This window comes from Phaethon aethereus (genome assembly GCF_964289735.1).
Source record: "Phaethon aethereus genome assembly, chromosome: 1".
Taxonomy (NCBI): domain Eukaryota; kingdom Metazoa; phylum Chordata; class Aves; order Phaethontiformes; family Phaethontidae; genus Phaethon; species Phaethon aethereus.
In genome coordinates this window covers 132,765,156-132,778,415 of record NC_138575.1, presented here as the reverse complement: position 1 = coordinate 132,778,415, position 13,260 = coordinate 132,765,156, and the positions used below count along the sequence as shown (strand labels likewise).

The 13,260-nt window shown below is 40.8% G+C and overlaps 1 protein-coding gene across 1 annotated transcript in view; it reads left to right on the top strand.

The window, feature by feature from the left end:
• The window catches only part of PHEX (phosphate regulating endopeptidase X-linked), a gene marked incomplete at both ends in the record, with an annotated part of 106,088 nt that overhangs the window by 73,068 nt on the left and 19,760 nt on the right, over window positions 1-13,260 (top strand). Inside the window, one exon of the mRNA XM_082012581.1 lies at window positions 6,981-7,039. Coding sequence (XP_081868707.1) covers window positions 6,981-7,039 — 59 coding nt within the window. The remainder of the gene's footprint in view (window positions 1-6,980; window positions 7,040-13,260) is intronic.

Below are 13,260 nucleotides of genomic sequence, written 5' to 3'. Positions count from 1 at the left end.
ACAGTTAGAATTTGGAATGGTACGGCAGGGATTTATGAAATAAATTTTCTAAGAATGGAACCATTAGTAAGAGAGAGCATTATTATTAGTAATAGCAATCAGCATTGTTAGTTACCTGCTGTTAATAGCAATGATATGGAATAAAACATAATTTAATTTAAATGTGTTATTTTTATTTATTTGTAAACATAAGAGCGCAGATCGTGTCACATACTGTCATCAAATACATGAGAGAATCAGTCTCTTTTCTTACTGGTGGTTAATCAAACCCTTAAAATGCAAATTAAAACCTAAACAGAACTTAATTAGCCTAATCATGCTGCTTAAAATTGACTCCTTCTACACAGAGGCTTTGAAATCAGTGCTGCTGCTTAGTTCCTGTGGTGGTATTTCCTTAGGGCTCCAGAAACTCCTACTCAAACTGACCCACACCTTGCTTCAGGGGTGGCTCCGTGCTGTCCGTGAGGCAGGCAGAGGATGTCAGCAGGACAGGCACAGGCTGTTCCTGCTTAGAGTGTTGTAATTTGGTCTCCTGTTTTCAAGGGGTTGTTTATAGTTTAATTGTGAATTTTACCTTCTCGTAACACCTTTCTCTGACATTGCGAGGGTTAATCCCAGGGGATGATTTTATGGGCTTTCCTGCAGCCCTGGATGCTGGGGCTAGATCATGGCAGCGTATTCTCTTCAGACCAAGGGTTTGCGTGAGAGCAGTGAAGTAACACTCGCCTCTCTCTAGCAATGCTGATCAGCAGCCGCCTCCTCATGAACAGCGCTGGGGCAGCACTAACGCAGCCCACGTAGATTCTTGGCAGGATGGGAAATCTCCCCTGGAAGGAAATTAATTGGCAGGTAATCCCTGTCTGTACGCCTCACGGGCTGTAATCTCAGAACTGTTGCACAGGTCTGCTTAAAAAATGAAGGTTTTACCCGATTGCCCGCTACAAGGGTGAACACTTTCTCACGCTTGTCTTTACCGTCCTATTTCAAGGACTACTTAACAGCAGCCCCCTCATCACCTTTGTCTTGCTTTTCTTGTCGTTCCACAGGGCACGTTCTGGCCTGGGGGATCCCGGTTTGGTATCTGGTCTCTTCCCTTTGCCAGCGCAGCTATATGCTCTGCTCTCTGCGGGGCTGGGGGCAACCTCTGCCCGAGCCCCCAGTCATAATTATTCCTGCTGGGAGATTATTCTGCCTTTGCACCTGCTCGGCGATAGAAAAGGGCTCTGCCACACTGCCCACTTTTGCTGCGTCTGCTGAGGGGTACCAAGGCACAGGGAGTCATTGCCACCTCCAGTAATTTCTTTAAAATGTATTATAATAAACCAATAACTCCCACACACCAGTCTGAGGCATGTCAAATCAGGCCTTTAAAAATATCAGCACTTGCTGCATTTTAACTATCAAACTCTACTGCTTTCTGACACTTTTACCTCTCTTTTTTTTCTTTCTTTTCTTTTTCTGTTTTTGTGGTTTTATGCTTTTGTATTTTATAAAACCTGGTCTACACTGGAGCTTGGCACTGTGTTAATAGAGAATTAGCCTTGGAGATTTGTTTCTGTTTGCTTTGTTTTTTCTTTTCCCTAGTTCGGTAGTTTTTAGCATAATACTTATATTTAGAGAGAGATATTATAAGATAGTCCAAGTGGTGGACTGATAAAGATAAATGAGAAAATGAGTGTTTAAGGAAATAAGGTATCACCTAGTAAAGTACTAATAACACCAAAAGGTAAAACACTGTATCAATTTAGCAGTCAGTCCAGATTCCTCAGCAATATTATTTCAAACTGGACTCACTTTCCTCAGCATAGTCAACTAAATGGAAAATCAAAATGATGGTTTACTCAAAGCACCAGGGAAACACCATCAGGAGACAGACAGAGGAGCAGGGAGGTACAGGAGAAAGGAGTTTGATAAAGCAAAGGGGAATGTGGATATCAAAGTGGAAATAAGTTATTCTGGAAATTCAAGAGTTTTATAATCTAAAAAGAGGAAAGAAGTCCTCCAAAGCAGGAATAATTATCAAAATTCTTTGCCTGTTCTTTTGCTCCCTCCCTCCCTAGCAGTTACCTGCGGGAAAAGGCATACCGAGGGCGCCAGGTGAGGCATTGCTCAGGGCGCGGGTGGGGGGATGTACCCAGCCCCACCGTACCGAGGAGCTGTGACAGGACATCGGGGGGCTGGAGCCACCTCCTCTGCCAGTGCCGGGTCCAGGCTCCCCCGCGGGCACCACAGCCGCGGGAGGAGCAGCTTGCTGTCCTCAGTGCCCACTTTGGATCCCAGCTAACAGCTGGCTGGGGAGATGGCTGTTGTCTTCACAGCTGGCTCTATCAAACCAGGGAAAAAGTGCTGAGGTGTCGGGAGACAGGTGTATGAAAGGGATCTGTGGCAGGAGCTGTGCAATATGACGCACGACACGGCGCGAGTTGGATTGAGAGGGCTGAGCGGAGGGGGCGAGGCTGGAAGGGGGAGTGTGGAAGGGAGGGGACCAGGCGTGAAGACAATCATAGTAACCCAGGTGAGACACGACCAGAGCAGAGTGAGGTGAAAAGCAGGGTGTGGGGAGATGATAGCCAAAAGGAAGAGAGAGATGAAGGAGAATCAAGGTTTTAGCGGCATTTGCTTATCCATCCATGGACCCATATACATTCATACATACAAATATACATAAACACACATGTATATATGTACATATATATAAACACCCCCCCCCCACCACCACCTTTCTAAGAGTGGTTGAACTTGTCCTTCTTACACAGATATCACACTTGCAAATAGCAGGGGATCAGAGGACTTCTTGGGCATACCACTTCATTATTATTAATCTTTCTCCTTTGAAGTCAGGACATCTCCTCTAAGATTTTTAGACTTGGCCAAATCTTTCGTCATGTTTTGCTAACTTTCAGTGCTGGAGATGTAGGCATCTAGTAGCCCTATAAGAAGACACAGAGGAACTGTACTATAAGCAGATTCCTGGGTCTCCTGCAAGACCTATTCCTGTTTCTTGACCACACACTATTGTTTGTAAGCCCTGGCTCTTGGTTAGCCACAGAGGATGGCAGCTCTGAAAGGTGGTGGGATGGATGCCATTAGGACAGTACAAAAGCTCCTTCTGCAAAAAGGAAAAATCTGCCATGAAAGACACTGGGCAGGCTGTTGTCTGTTGGAGAGACACTGCTGAAGAGCTCAAAAATCCTGTGGGTGGACCTGACCTGGAGAGGAGAGGCTGGAAAGGAGCTTCCTGGAGCCTTTTCCTGGTCTTTGAACCTCATTTTAAGCAGTAATGTGGCACTGGAGGCTGGGACCAGCCTTACCACGCCAGTTTCTTGTCCAGCCCCAGGGGAGACAGCAGGTCTCAGATAAGTGCATTATACATTCACAAGTTCATTCTCTCTATTTATATGATTTAAGAAAAAAAAATCTTACTTGGGATGTTGAACACCAAATTCTGCTCCGAGTGATTTCTTCTAACTCAAAAAGTTGAGAGAACAAATTGCAAATTCAGTTTGTCCTTTACAGAGAATTAAATAAATCAATAAGCTTTTCCCTGTATTGTAAATGTTCGCAGTCACCCCTCTTCATGACTAGCAAAGTAGCACACTATACTCTTAACTCAGAAAGGAAGATACTGTGGAGAAAATTATAGCTTAAAGAAACACAAACCTAAGACAGTATCTGCCCCACTTGCTATCTCAGTGCAGGTTTCAGATTTTATTTCTACAAGAGAAATCTCAAACTTACAGGTGTCAAGTCTGCAGCACTAGGTTTTGACTGCTGCAGTAGTTGATAGGTAATGTTACAGGGCATCATTCAAAGCTGTCCTTTTTTCACATGCTAATAGCAAATGGAAAGAGTGTAAACAATTCTATTTTTTTTTTAATTTAGTTTGTAGTTAATAAGAGCTTAGAGTTTATTATGCCTGTCTTTTTTTCCCTATCTTTCTGCTAATAGATAAAATGCACTGAAATTGTAATCTGACCTAGAGCAAATGCCCAGGCAACCTGACTTTAAACAGGAATGAGAGCTATTTCTAAATTTGCTTCACCTTAAAATTTAACAGCGATAGCTATTTATTACAGACCTTCATATAGTAATTTGATGTGATATTCGTTAAGGTCTGTCACCGAAGGTTCAATCATGTCAAGGAGCTCACTGAAAGAGGATGACAGATGAGAGGTGAAGTTTTCTGCTAGTCTGAATGGAAGCAGTCTCAGTTATTTCTGCTCTTTTGTTGAAAATGCTTCCTAAATTTTTCTGAGCGCGGCTCAGAATGGTACAACAAAATGCTGGAGTGTAAATATGCTCCTTGCTGAGTGTCTAAACGTCAAATATGAAATTCAGTAGTATACTCTGATTGTCCCTAGAGAACTCTTGTTCTTCCTGACTCCTCGGTACGGCTGCTAAGTCTTCTCTTCCTAGCTGCTTAAAAACAATAACAAACTTCATACAGGGTCACTCTTGAGGCCTTGTTATGAAAAAGTGACTTGGAAAGAGCTTAGTTCAGTTTTATAGTGAGAAAATCAAGGCTGCTATTGGTCTTTGACTCATACTGGGCTCAGGAAACAGGATGAGCTCTGTTATTGCGGTGGTAGATCTCGAGGAAAGAAGCAGTCTCAGGATGGGGATGTTGCGGTGAGTCTTAGCAGCTAGTCTGTGAGCTACGAGTCTATGAGTCCATAGTATGAAAGCATGGCCAGCAGCGGTGTGATGTCCTCCCTGGGTAGCTGCGGACCAAATGGCAACAGTATTTGCAGTTGCTCTCAGGCAGAGTGAGGTGCTCCTGTACATATATCACTGGTTAGCTCCTCACCCAAAAAAACAGGTGCAAACTTGTACTGTTAGAGAGATGTTGCTTGTCGGTGAAGAGCTGTTTAACCACTGCTTGTGGTGGTTCCTATCTTGAACCAGTTGCGGTGAGCCCCTGGGGGGGCAGCAGCAGAGGATGGGGAGAAGAGCAAAGCACATTAGCCTGCTTTGAAGCTATCTCAGGCCCTTGATCCTGTGACTGGAAATGAAAGGCCCTGTAAGACACTTGCTCTAAGAAGGATTTCCAAAAAGGGAGGATTTGTTGTCCTGAAAGCCTTTTTCATGCTTAAAAGTTGATTTTTGAGAGAACAGAAAGGCCGTTGTAAGTAGAACAAGCCAAAAGGGTGAGGTGGAAGTCACAACATTATGTGTCTTTGTTCAAACTTACAGTAAACTCTAAATTAAAGTGTTGAGTGTTTCAGATAAGTCCCTTTCTGATGGGTTCTCTCCTTGTCAAAAAAAAAGGACAGGGTCCTCCAGAGCTACTGCTAAGCCTGGAGAGCAAATCCCACCACACAAGTGGCTGGCTTGCATCCTTTAAAACAGTTCATCCGATTGCTGCTGTGAACAAACATGAAATCGAGATGTAGTCAATTAAACCACCTAATTTTTTCTTTATCTCCTCACCATAAGCATTCTTTCTTCAATTTTCCATTATCTCACTACATTACCTCTGTTTATTATAGAATAAACAGAAAACACATCAGAAAAGAACCTCCTCCTGCTCCTCCCCTTCAGAATCTCCTAGTAAACAAAACAGGGAGAGTTGTATGTGGCAATTAGAGCCTATAACGCGATGGATGGTTGGGATATTTACATGACATCACCCTTTCCTTTCATTGGTTAGTTTTTCTAGTTGCTGCATTATAAAATAAGCTGCTCAGCTTTGAAAATGAGAGAAGCAGATAAATTTATTGACAAAAGACAGAATGCTCCCATTCTAAAACTCTCCCCTTTGCTCCATGGTTTATGTGGGGACATCAGTTGCCAGAAAAACAGTCAAGATCTGCAGATAACTCATTCATTTGATGGTGCTATTTTAAAGCACAGATTGTGTACGTGAATGTCAATGACATCACACATTTTCCATATTCTGATAGATCTTCCTTTGTCTTACTCTTTGTTTTGCAGCTCCCATCTCTTCTCTTTGAAAGAAATTTTCCAAAGCAGTTGCATTGCCTTCATTTGCTTTTACAAAACTTCCAAGTAATGCATTGCTACAGACCTCAGGATGTCCATGTTTGGACACTTATTAGAGTTGCTTCTAATTTATTATGAATTAACCACTAATTCTCATTGTCTTTATTGCTTTTCTTTTATCTCAGTTCTTTCATATAAAATCATAAAGTGAAATCTTGGACTCACTGAACTGAGAGTTTCATGTGACAGGATTTGCATCTTGTTGAGATTTTCCACTCATATAGGTGAAACCACTGTCAATATAGATGGGCTTAGGCTAAGAACATTTGTAAATCATATTGGCTGTTCAAATCTAGGTTTCCCTCCAGTATGTATGAGAAGTCTAACTACGAGAAGAAATGTTAATATTCCTTTTTAAATATGTTTTGCCTTGCAAGAGGACCATTTGTTTATGAGCACACTGACAGCCATGTTCATTGTATAAGGTACAGAATGTGAAGCTGTTTATTTTGAATTGAGGTTCCAGGAGGAACCTGCTCATGTTGCTAGCATCATCCTAATTGCTCAAGCAGTTGTTCAGCAAAGTGTCTGAAGCCACTTCACTCATTTCAAAATGCTCTCCTCTAATTTCAAGAAGGAGATCCTCCACACATGGTTGAAAGACACCTAAAAGAGTTTTCACGCTGCTGTCAGTGTTGCAGCCTCTGTTGGGTGAACTTCAATTCATCAGCACGGCAGACTTCACAAGCACAACGGTCGCTTAGAAGTAAAACAGATTAGGTTAACAGGAAGCTTAACAATCGCGCCTGTTGAGTATTCATTGACAGTATGCACTTAAAATAAAGCCATTAAACAACAGGTTTCAATGTTCTAGAAAGTGTAGGTAGCATGTGTTGAAATGGAGAAATACTTAAACTTTAAAGTATCTTAGGTCTTTTGCATTTTTGCTTCCTTCCTTCACTTTTTTTTCTTTGGTCATTCTATTCATAAAGACGTGTAAGTGTACTGACAGCTGATTTCTTTTGCTCTTACTACAGGTGGTTTACAAGCCCAACTACTGTAAATGCTTTTTATAGTGCATCTACCAACCAGATCAGTGAGTACCTGACTTTTGAGCCTCCTTATAAAGTGCCTGTTTGGGAAATATATGTATCATGCTTCAGATAATATCGGTACAGTTTTTGTGTTTGTGACTGAAAACCAAAAGCTCAAACTTGGTAATTCAGATGTGAGACATCTTAAGTGAGAGGATAGTTCTGGAAAAGTGAGGGCTCCCACAAATTTGAATTACTGTTGCTTAACGAGTTACCCTGTGTCAGCTGAGTTGCAGTGACTGCTTGTGGGTGCACTCTTACCATGCAAATGTTAGCTTGAATCACCTTTATTAAAGCTTAATGCTTCTGTCTTCTGTTTTCTGTAGCAAAAACCTGTGTACACGTACCTCCATAAATATACAGTAACACTTTAAGTGATAGCAACTCAGTCCTCTAGTATTAATAAATATGTAGCAATAAACATAACTAGAGGAGACTGTGATATAGACCAGAAATCCTAAGAAGTGGTGTCCAGCAGATTTGTTCAATACCATCAAAGACAAGGAGTGGTATCTGTAGTTAACTTAAAATTCTTACCTGTATAGCTTGATGAAACTATCTTGTATGTACAGTACAACCTGTGTTATGCTAATTTTAGTTACTTGTTGTTTTTAGAGAGCATAAATCCTGGTTTGGAAGCATATGAGGTAAAAGAGATGAGTTTTTCAAAGATATGTGTGGATTTGGATATTCATTCCCATTTGCTTTAATGGGACTTTGCATAGAAAATGTCTAACTGGCTTTAAAAGTCTGTACCAATATTTCTGTGCACGACAGTATTACCTTTACCCTGACGCTTCTCTTTGCTCTCACTAGCTTTGCAAGCTAAATCAGTTTTCTTGTTCTGTGCCATCGAGGTCTGGAAGGCGGCTGCCATCACCGCTGTGTTCTTGGTCCCCAAGGACAGGCACGTCAAAAATCGCCAATGACTCCCCCTTTTTCTCCTGAATCTCTTTTGGCCGCAGAGAGTAGTTTTTGAAAGGCACAAAATGAATGTATCGCATATCTTTTGTGACTAAGTGAGCTAATTTGTAAAATGTGTGTGATAATTAGGCAGTTCTTTTGATTAAAATTAGTTCTAGGCTGAGACCGCTCTACTTTAATTAGAGGGCTGCCATCATTAAGCAGCCACATTTTTGTTGATCATCTGAGGGAGCACTTGAGGCAGACTTCCCTGAGCTGGTCACAGCTCTGAGGTACCTGTCAAGTGTGGCAGCTGCTCTTCCTGCTGAGCTAAGCACCGGCCACCACTGCTGCTTCACATGTATCGTGTGAACAGAGCGGAATCCCGGTCAGCGCAAAATGAGAAGCATCGCTGTTATGTCTTCTTTAATATCGGGTCCTTCCGAGTTTCGGCAGCGTTCAGCGCTCTCAGCCTCTCTGCCATGGCACGTTAGAGGAAGCGGTAATGAGAGACTGGAGTCACTGAAGTTAAATTTCACACTCTCTGTGTCTAATGGTGTCACGAAGCAGGGAGCTGCCAAACGTAACCCATCAGTCATGGGTGTAGAGGCAACTGTGTTTTCTATCATAACTGCTGACCTTGTACTGCTGGCATCTGACCTTGAAATTTGGATAACTCTGCTCACTGTCCTTTTAGGACTGTTCTCAAGAGGAAAAGGATTTAGGTGGCTGTTTCTGAAGAAAACCCTCTCCTACCTGAGAGAGAGTTACAAATGTAATCATGCCTTAAAAACGATGCACAACAGGAGGGAAGATTCAAAGAAAGGCACAGTACAAACAGTCTTCCACTGCTGGCTGGCATGATTTGCAGGGGAAGAGGCCCCATGAAATGTGGAACATGCTCACGTCTGAAGTTGCTGATAAACATTTGACACACCACTACTAAGTTGCTATTAAATGCTGCTGGGAAAGCACTGCACTGCGGGAGATAGATTGAAGTTTGCGAGCCTATGCATACTCATATTGTGTGATGCATCTGCTGGGCAAATCTCATGCTCAGCAGTTATTACCTTACTGCTGTGCAGCTATGTTTTCAGTAGTAAGCCGTTCAAAGTTCTGGAGGGGCTGGTGGTATGCTACAAAAACTGTGGCCTTTTTAAAGGCCTAGTTAAACAAAAGAAAAAAAGTTCTACAGATGAGAGTCATTTGAGAATAGGAAATAACCACGAACTCTAGCAAGTTAAATGTACAGTTGTGATATAGCAAGCCCACGATTTTGAGGACCAGCTTTCTAAGAGCTTAAGAACTAATAATAAAACCTTTTTTTGAATACACTGAAAGAGGAGAGTCTCTAAGGCACAAAAATAAGATAATTCTTTGCATTGGAAGAGTTTGGGAAGTTCTTATCCTGGAGCTTTTTTTATGGGAGCTAAGTCCCAGGAAGAGTTTCAAATTTAGTGTCAATAGTAGGTACTTTAGAAGAAATTCATAAAATGAACTGTGACAAATACAGGGACTAGATAATATTCTCTCAGGTATTTCAAAGGAACTTAGACAAGAAATTGCCAATCAACTTTAATATATAGCTTACCAGTTATAGTGGCCTTAGCACAGGAAGAATAGATATGGCAAGAGTCAAATCCTTTTTTTCAAAAGAGAATCCAGAGGAATCTGCATAAAAAGTCATTCTAGCCCCTATACGAAGGAAACTGGTCATGACCACAACATGAATGAATAAGAGAGAATGAATAAGCACATGATATAATGGGGAAGAGTCAATGTGACTTGGTTTTTGCTTTTTCTTTAGAAAAAAATCATGCTTTATTAGTCTATTGGAGTTTTTTGAAATTCAGAAAGCAAGTAAGGATGCTTGATATACTATGTTTATTTCCATAGAACACTTTTGATGAGGTTCTTTCCCAACGCTATTAACCAGAAGTTGTCATGGGACAAGAAAGAAGGTCCCTTCATAAATTAATGACTGATTAGAGATAAGAAAAGGAGGTAGGAACAGACTACTTGTTTTCAAAATAGTTGGAGAGCTGTGTTACAAGGATCTGTGCTGGTCACTGTATTAGCAGAAGTTCTGAAAAAGAGGGCATTCTGTTCTGAACAAAAGAACAGACAGATATAAACTTGGTCTAGGAGAACAGGTCCCTCTGCTACTCATGTCTGGAAGGTAGAAAGATATACTAGAAGAATTACCTCACAGATAGGTGCCTGACACTCTTTCCCTATACATCTACTACTGATCACTGCTGGAAACAAGAGAATGAACCAGATAGATAGGCTCTTCATCTGCCTGAGTGTCTCTGCTCTTCAGTGAGCAAACTAGATTTTAGTGTGTTCAAGGCCCATCTATTTTTGCTCTTGGTAAATGAGTTTACTAAGAAGAATTTGAGAAATGATCCTTTTAAAATGCATAATAGAAATTGTTTCTGGAAAGCAGCTTCGACATTAACTGGAAAATAGTTGATTTCAAAGTTGATTCTAAAACTTAAGACCATTCAGTTTGGAAATGGAAGTGTACTGTGTGATGTTATCGAGGTAACCACAGCAACTCCGAACTTGATTAGTCACTGAAGGCTTTGTGAAAGAGTTTAGAGAAAAAGCTACATCAGTGCCTCGAACCATGGGTTCTGAAAAGCAGCTATCATCAGGTACATGCAGAAGCGGAGGAGAATGTGGAGGTCCTGATCACTTCTGAATGTTAGGAAGATGCTTTTCCTTTCTGTGCTCAGAGCACAGGGAGGTCTCTGACGCACTTCTAATGGAAGGATTACAAATTCTTCTGTGTGTAATCTGTATCACTGACATAAACATTACACAAGAAATCACTGCAATCTCCATACACATCTGTGGAATCTTCATCCACGGGCAAGTGGTTAGTGTTTTTAACTTGACTACTCTACTACTTGAAAGAAAAGGTCTTCACTAAACGTGAAAATTAACACAGAGTAGAAACTAGATGATTTAGAAAATTATTAGAATTGGGAGAATACAACAAAAATGGCATATGTGGTAGATTGTAACAAATTTTGCTACACTTTAATGCAAACATCCTTACGTTTGCTGTTGCTTCATCTCATTTTCATTACTAAACTATTCATAACTTGAATGGCAAACAATTCTGTTAATATCTCCAAAGAAGAAATAAGTAGGTAAGGTGCTGCAAGGTAAGATGTGCTGCACAGAGCAGAGTTAAAAAATATGGTATATGTAATTTATCTTATAATTATACAAGTAAGTTTACTCCTGATGTTCCCTTTACATGAGCTCTATTTATTTCTTTCTTCTTTTTCCATAATTCAAAGTATCTTAGATTAACAACCACGCATGTTTATAAAGGTTGTTAGTAATTTTCCAATCATAGTTTGGATCATTTTTCAATTTTCTTTGTATTTGCTTGACAATTTCCCCTCAATTATAGGTACTTAAGAAGGACAGCAGGTACATGTCATTATGTTTAGATTCTAAAAGTGTATCTAAGTACCCTTCATATAATCTAAGCAGCATGAATACTATCTTTTCAATTATCATCACTGGAACACAAAAACACTTTCTGAAAGGCTCTGTTTATTTTAATGAGCTCTAGAGCAGTCAACAAATATGTGCTGAAAATAGATACAAGTGATGATCAAAGTATACCAGCATACTTCTGTTGAAGAAAAGGCTTTACTTCATTACAGCACTAAAATATTGGCCCTTGGATATCTTAAGGATAGAAGGGAACTGCTCATTAGACATTTGTTGTATTTAATTTTCTTTCCAAGTGTAAATATGTATGTCTCTAAAATATATCAAAAAAACTAGTGTTTGTGGGTTGTGAACAGTAACGAAAGGGAGATTTACAGTGAACTGAGGCAAATATAAGCCACACACTCATGAGGTGTAAGCTTGGATAGATGTATTGGATAATTAACTACTGTTGATATTATCTCTGTAAGTTTATACCCACGCTCCTTCTAAGTCATTTGTGCTCTAGTGAAAGTCAAGAGGCCTCTTTAGAGAGCGGCTTCATTACATGTTACAGGAAGAAGATATAATCTAAAACAGAATTTAAAAATTACATTCAAATTAGCATCCTTAGAGAAGACCACAGATGAGAGCTCATATTAGCCAGTGAGTATCATTTCTATAGAAAGCGGCATGCAGCTACTGATGCTGGCAGCTTGCGGATGCCGAGAGCTGCGAGGGAGAACTCCCACCTCGCCAGGAGCCGGGGAGCGCCGGCACAGAGCACACAGGGCTGTGGCACGGGGAGGGCGAGGCGGCTGCGCGTGGGGGCACTTTCTCTTCCCCTTAGAACTGGACTAATTGGAAGGTTATTGATGACGTAGTTTCAAGTGTGCCGTTAGTTTCCAGGAGGTTAATGAACATAACAGATTTGGACTGAACGCTTTCTGAATGCTGTTATTAAGTAAGCTGTACGTGTTCTTAAGTGAGCCCTCATTTTCAATTTTCCGTATTTACTAATGATCAGTATTCTCTTTTATTAAATTACAGTCACAGGTGAGATGAAGCATGATCCTTACATTCATTCTTTATTTCTTCTTCCTAAAATTCTTATCTATAAATGTATAAAATAGGAGAACTTTGTTCTTTTTTTTTTTCTGGGGAATCTAGTGAGCTTTTTTCTTTAGAAAATAAAGACTAAAGTTTCTTGTAAAAACAGGTGTTTTCACAAGTTTTCTAGTCCCTTAGCACACAGTATTCTTTGGCCTTTCACAAACCATCTCACATTTCTCCTCACGTTGCCCACTGAGGTGAGGAAATGCTGGGGTCTCTCTTTTCTATGAACAGCAAAGAGCCTCTTGTCAGGTGAAGCAGAAACCGAGCCAAGAATTGAACCAGAGGCTGCTGCGTCCTCTGCTTTAAGACCGTCACTTCTCTTTATCTGTTAATGAATTTATTCACCTCTCCTGGGAAAGTTAAACTCTGTATTCATGCGTAGCATGGAACAGTTCCTGTGCCCTAAACAATTTATATATCCTTACACAATTTTTGATTTCTATCCTCCTTGTCTACAGGATGAAACTTGAAATTAAGTGTAGGATTCAGGTCCATGTTATGACAGAGAGTTTAGAATCATAGAATAGTTTGGGTTGGGAGGGACCTTTAAAGGCCATCTAGTCCAACCCCCTGCAGTAAGTAGGGACATATTCAAGGAGATCAGGTTGCTCAGAGCCCCATAAACCTGACCTGGAATGTTGCCAGGGATGGGGCATCTAACACCTCTCTGGGCAACCTGTGCCAGTGTTTCCCCACCCTCATTGGGAAAAATTTCTTCCTTATATCTACTCTAAGTCTACTCTCTTTT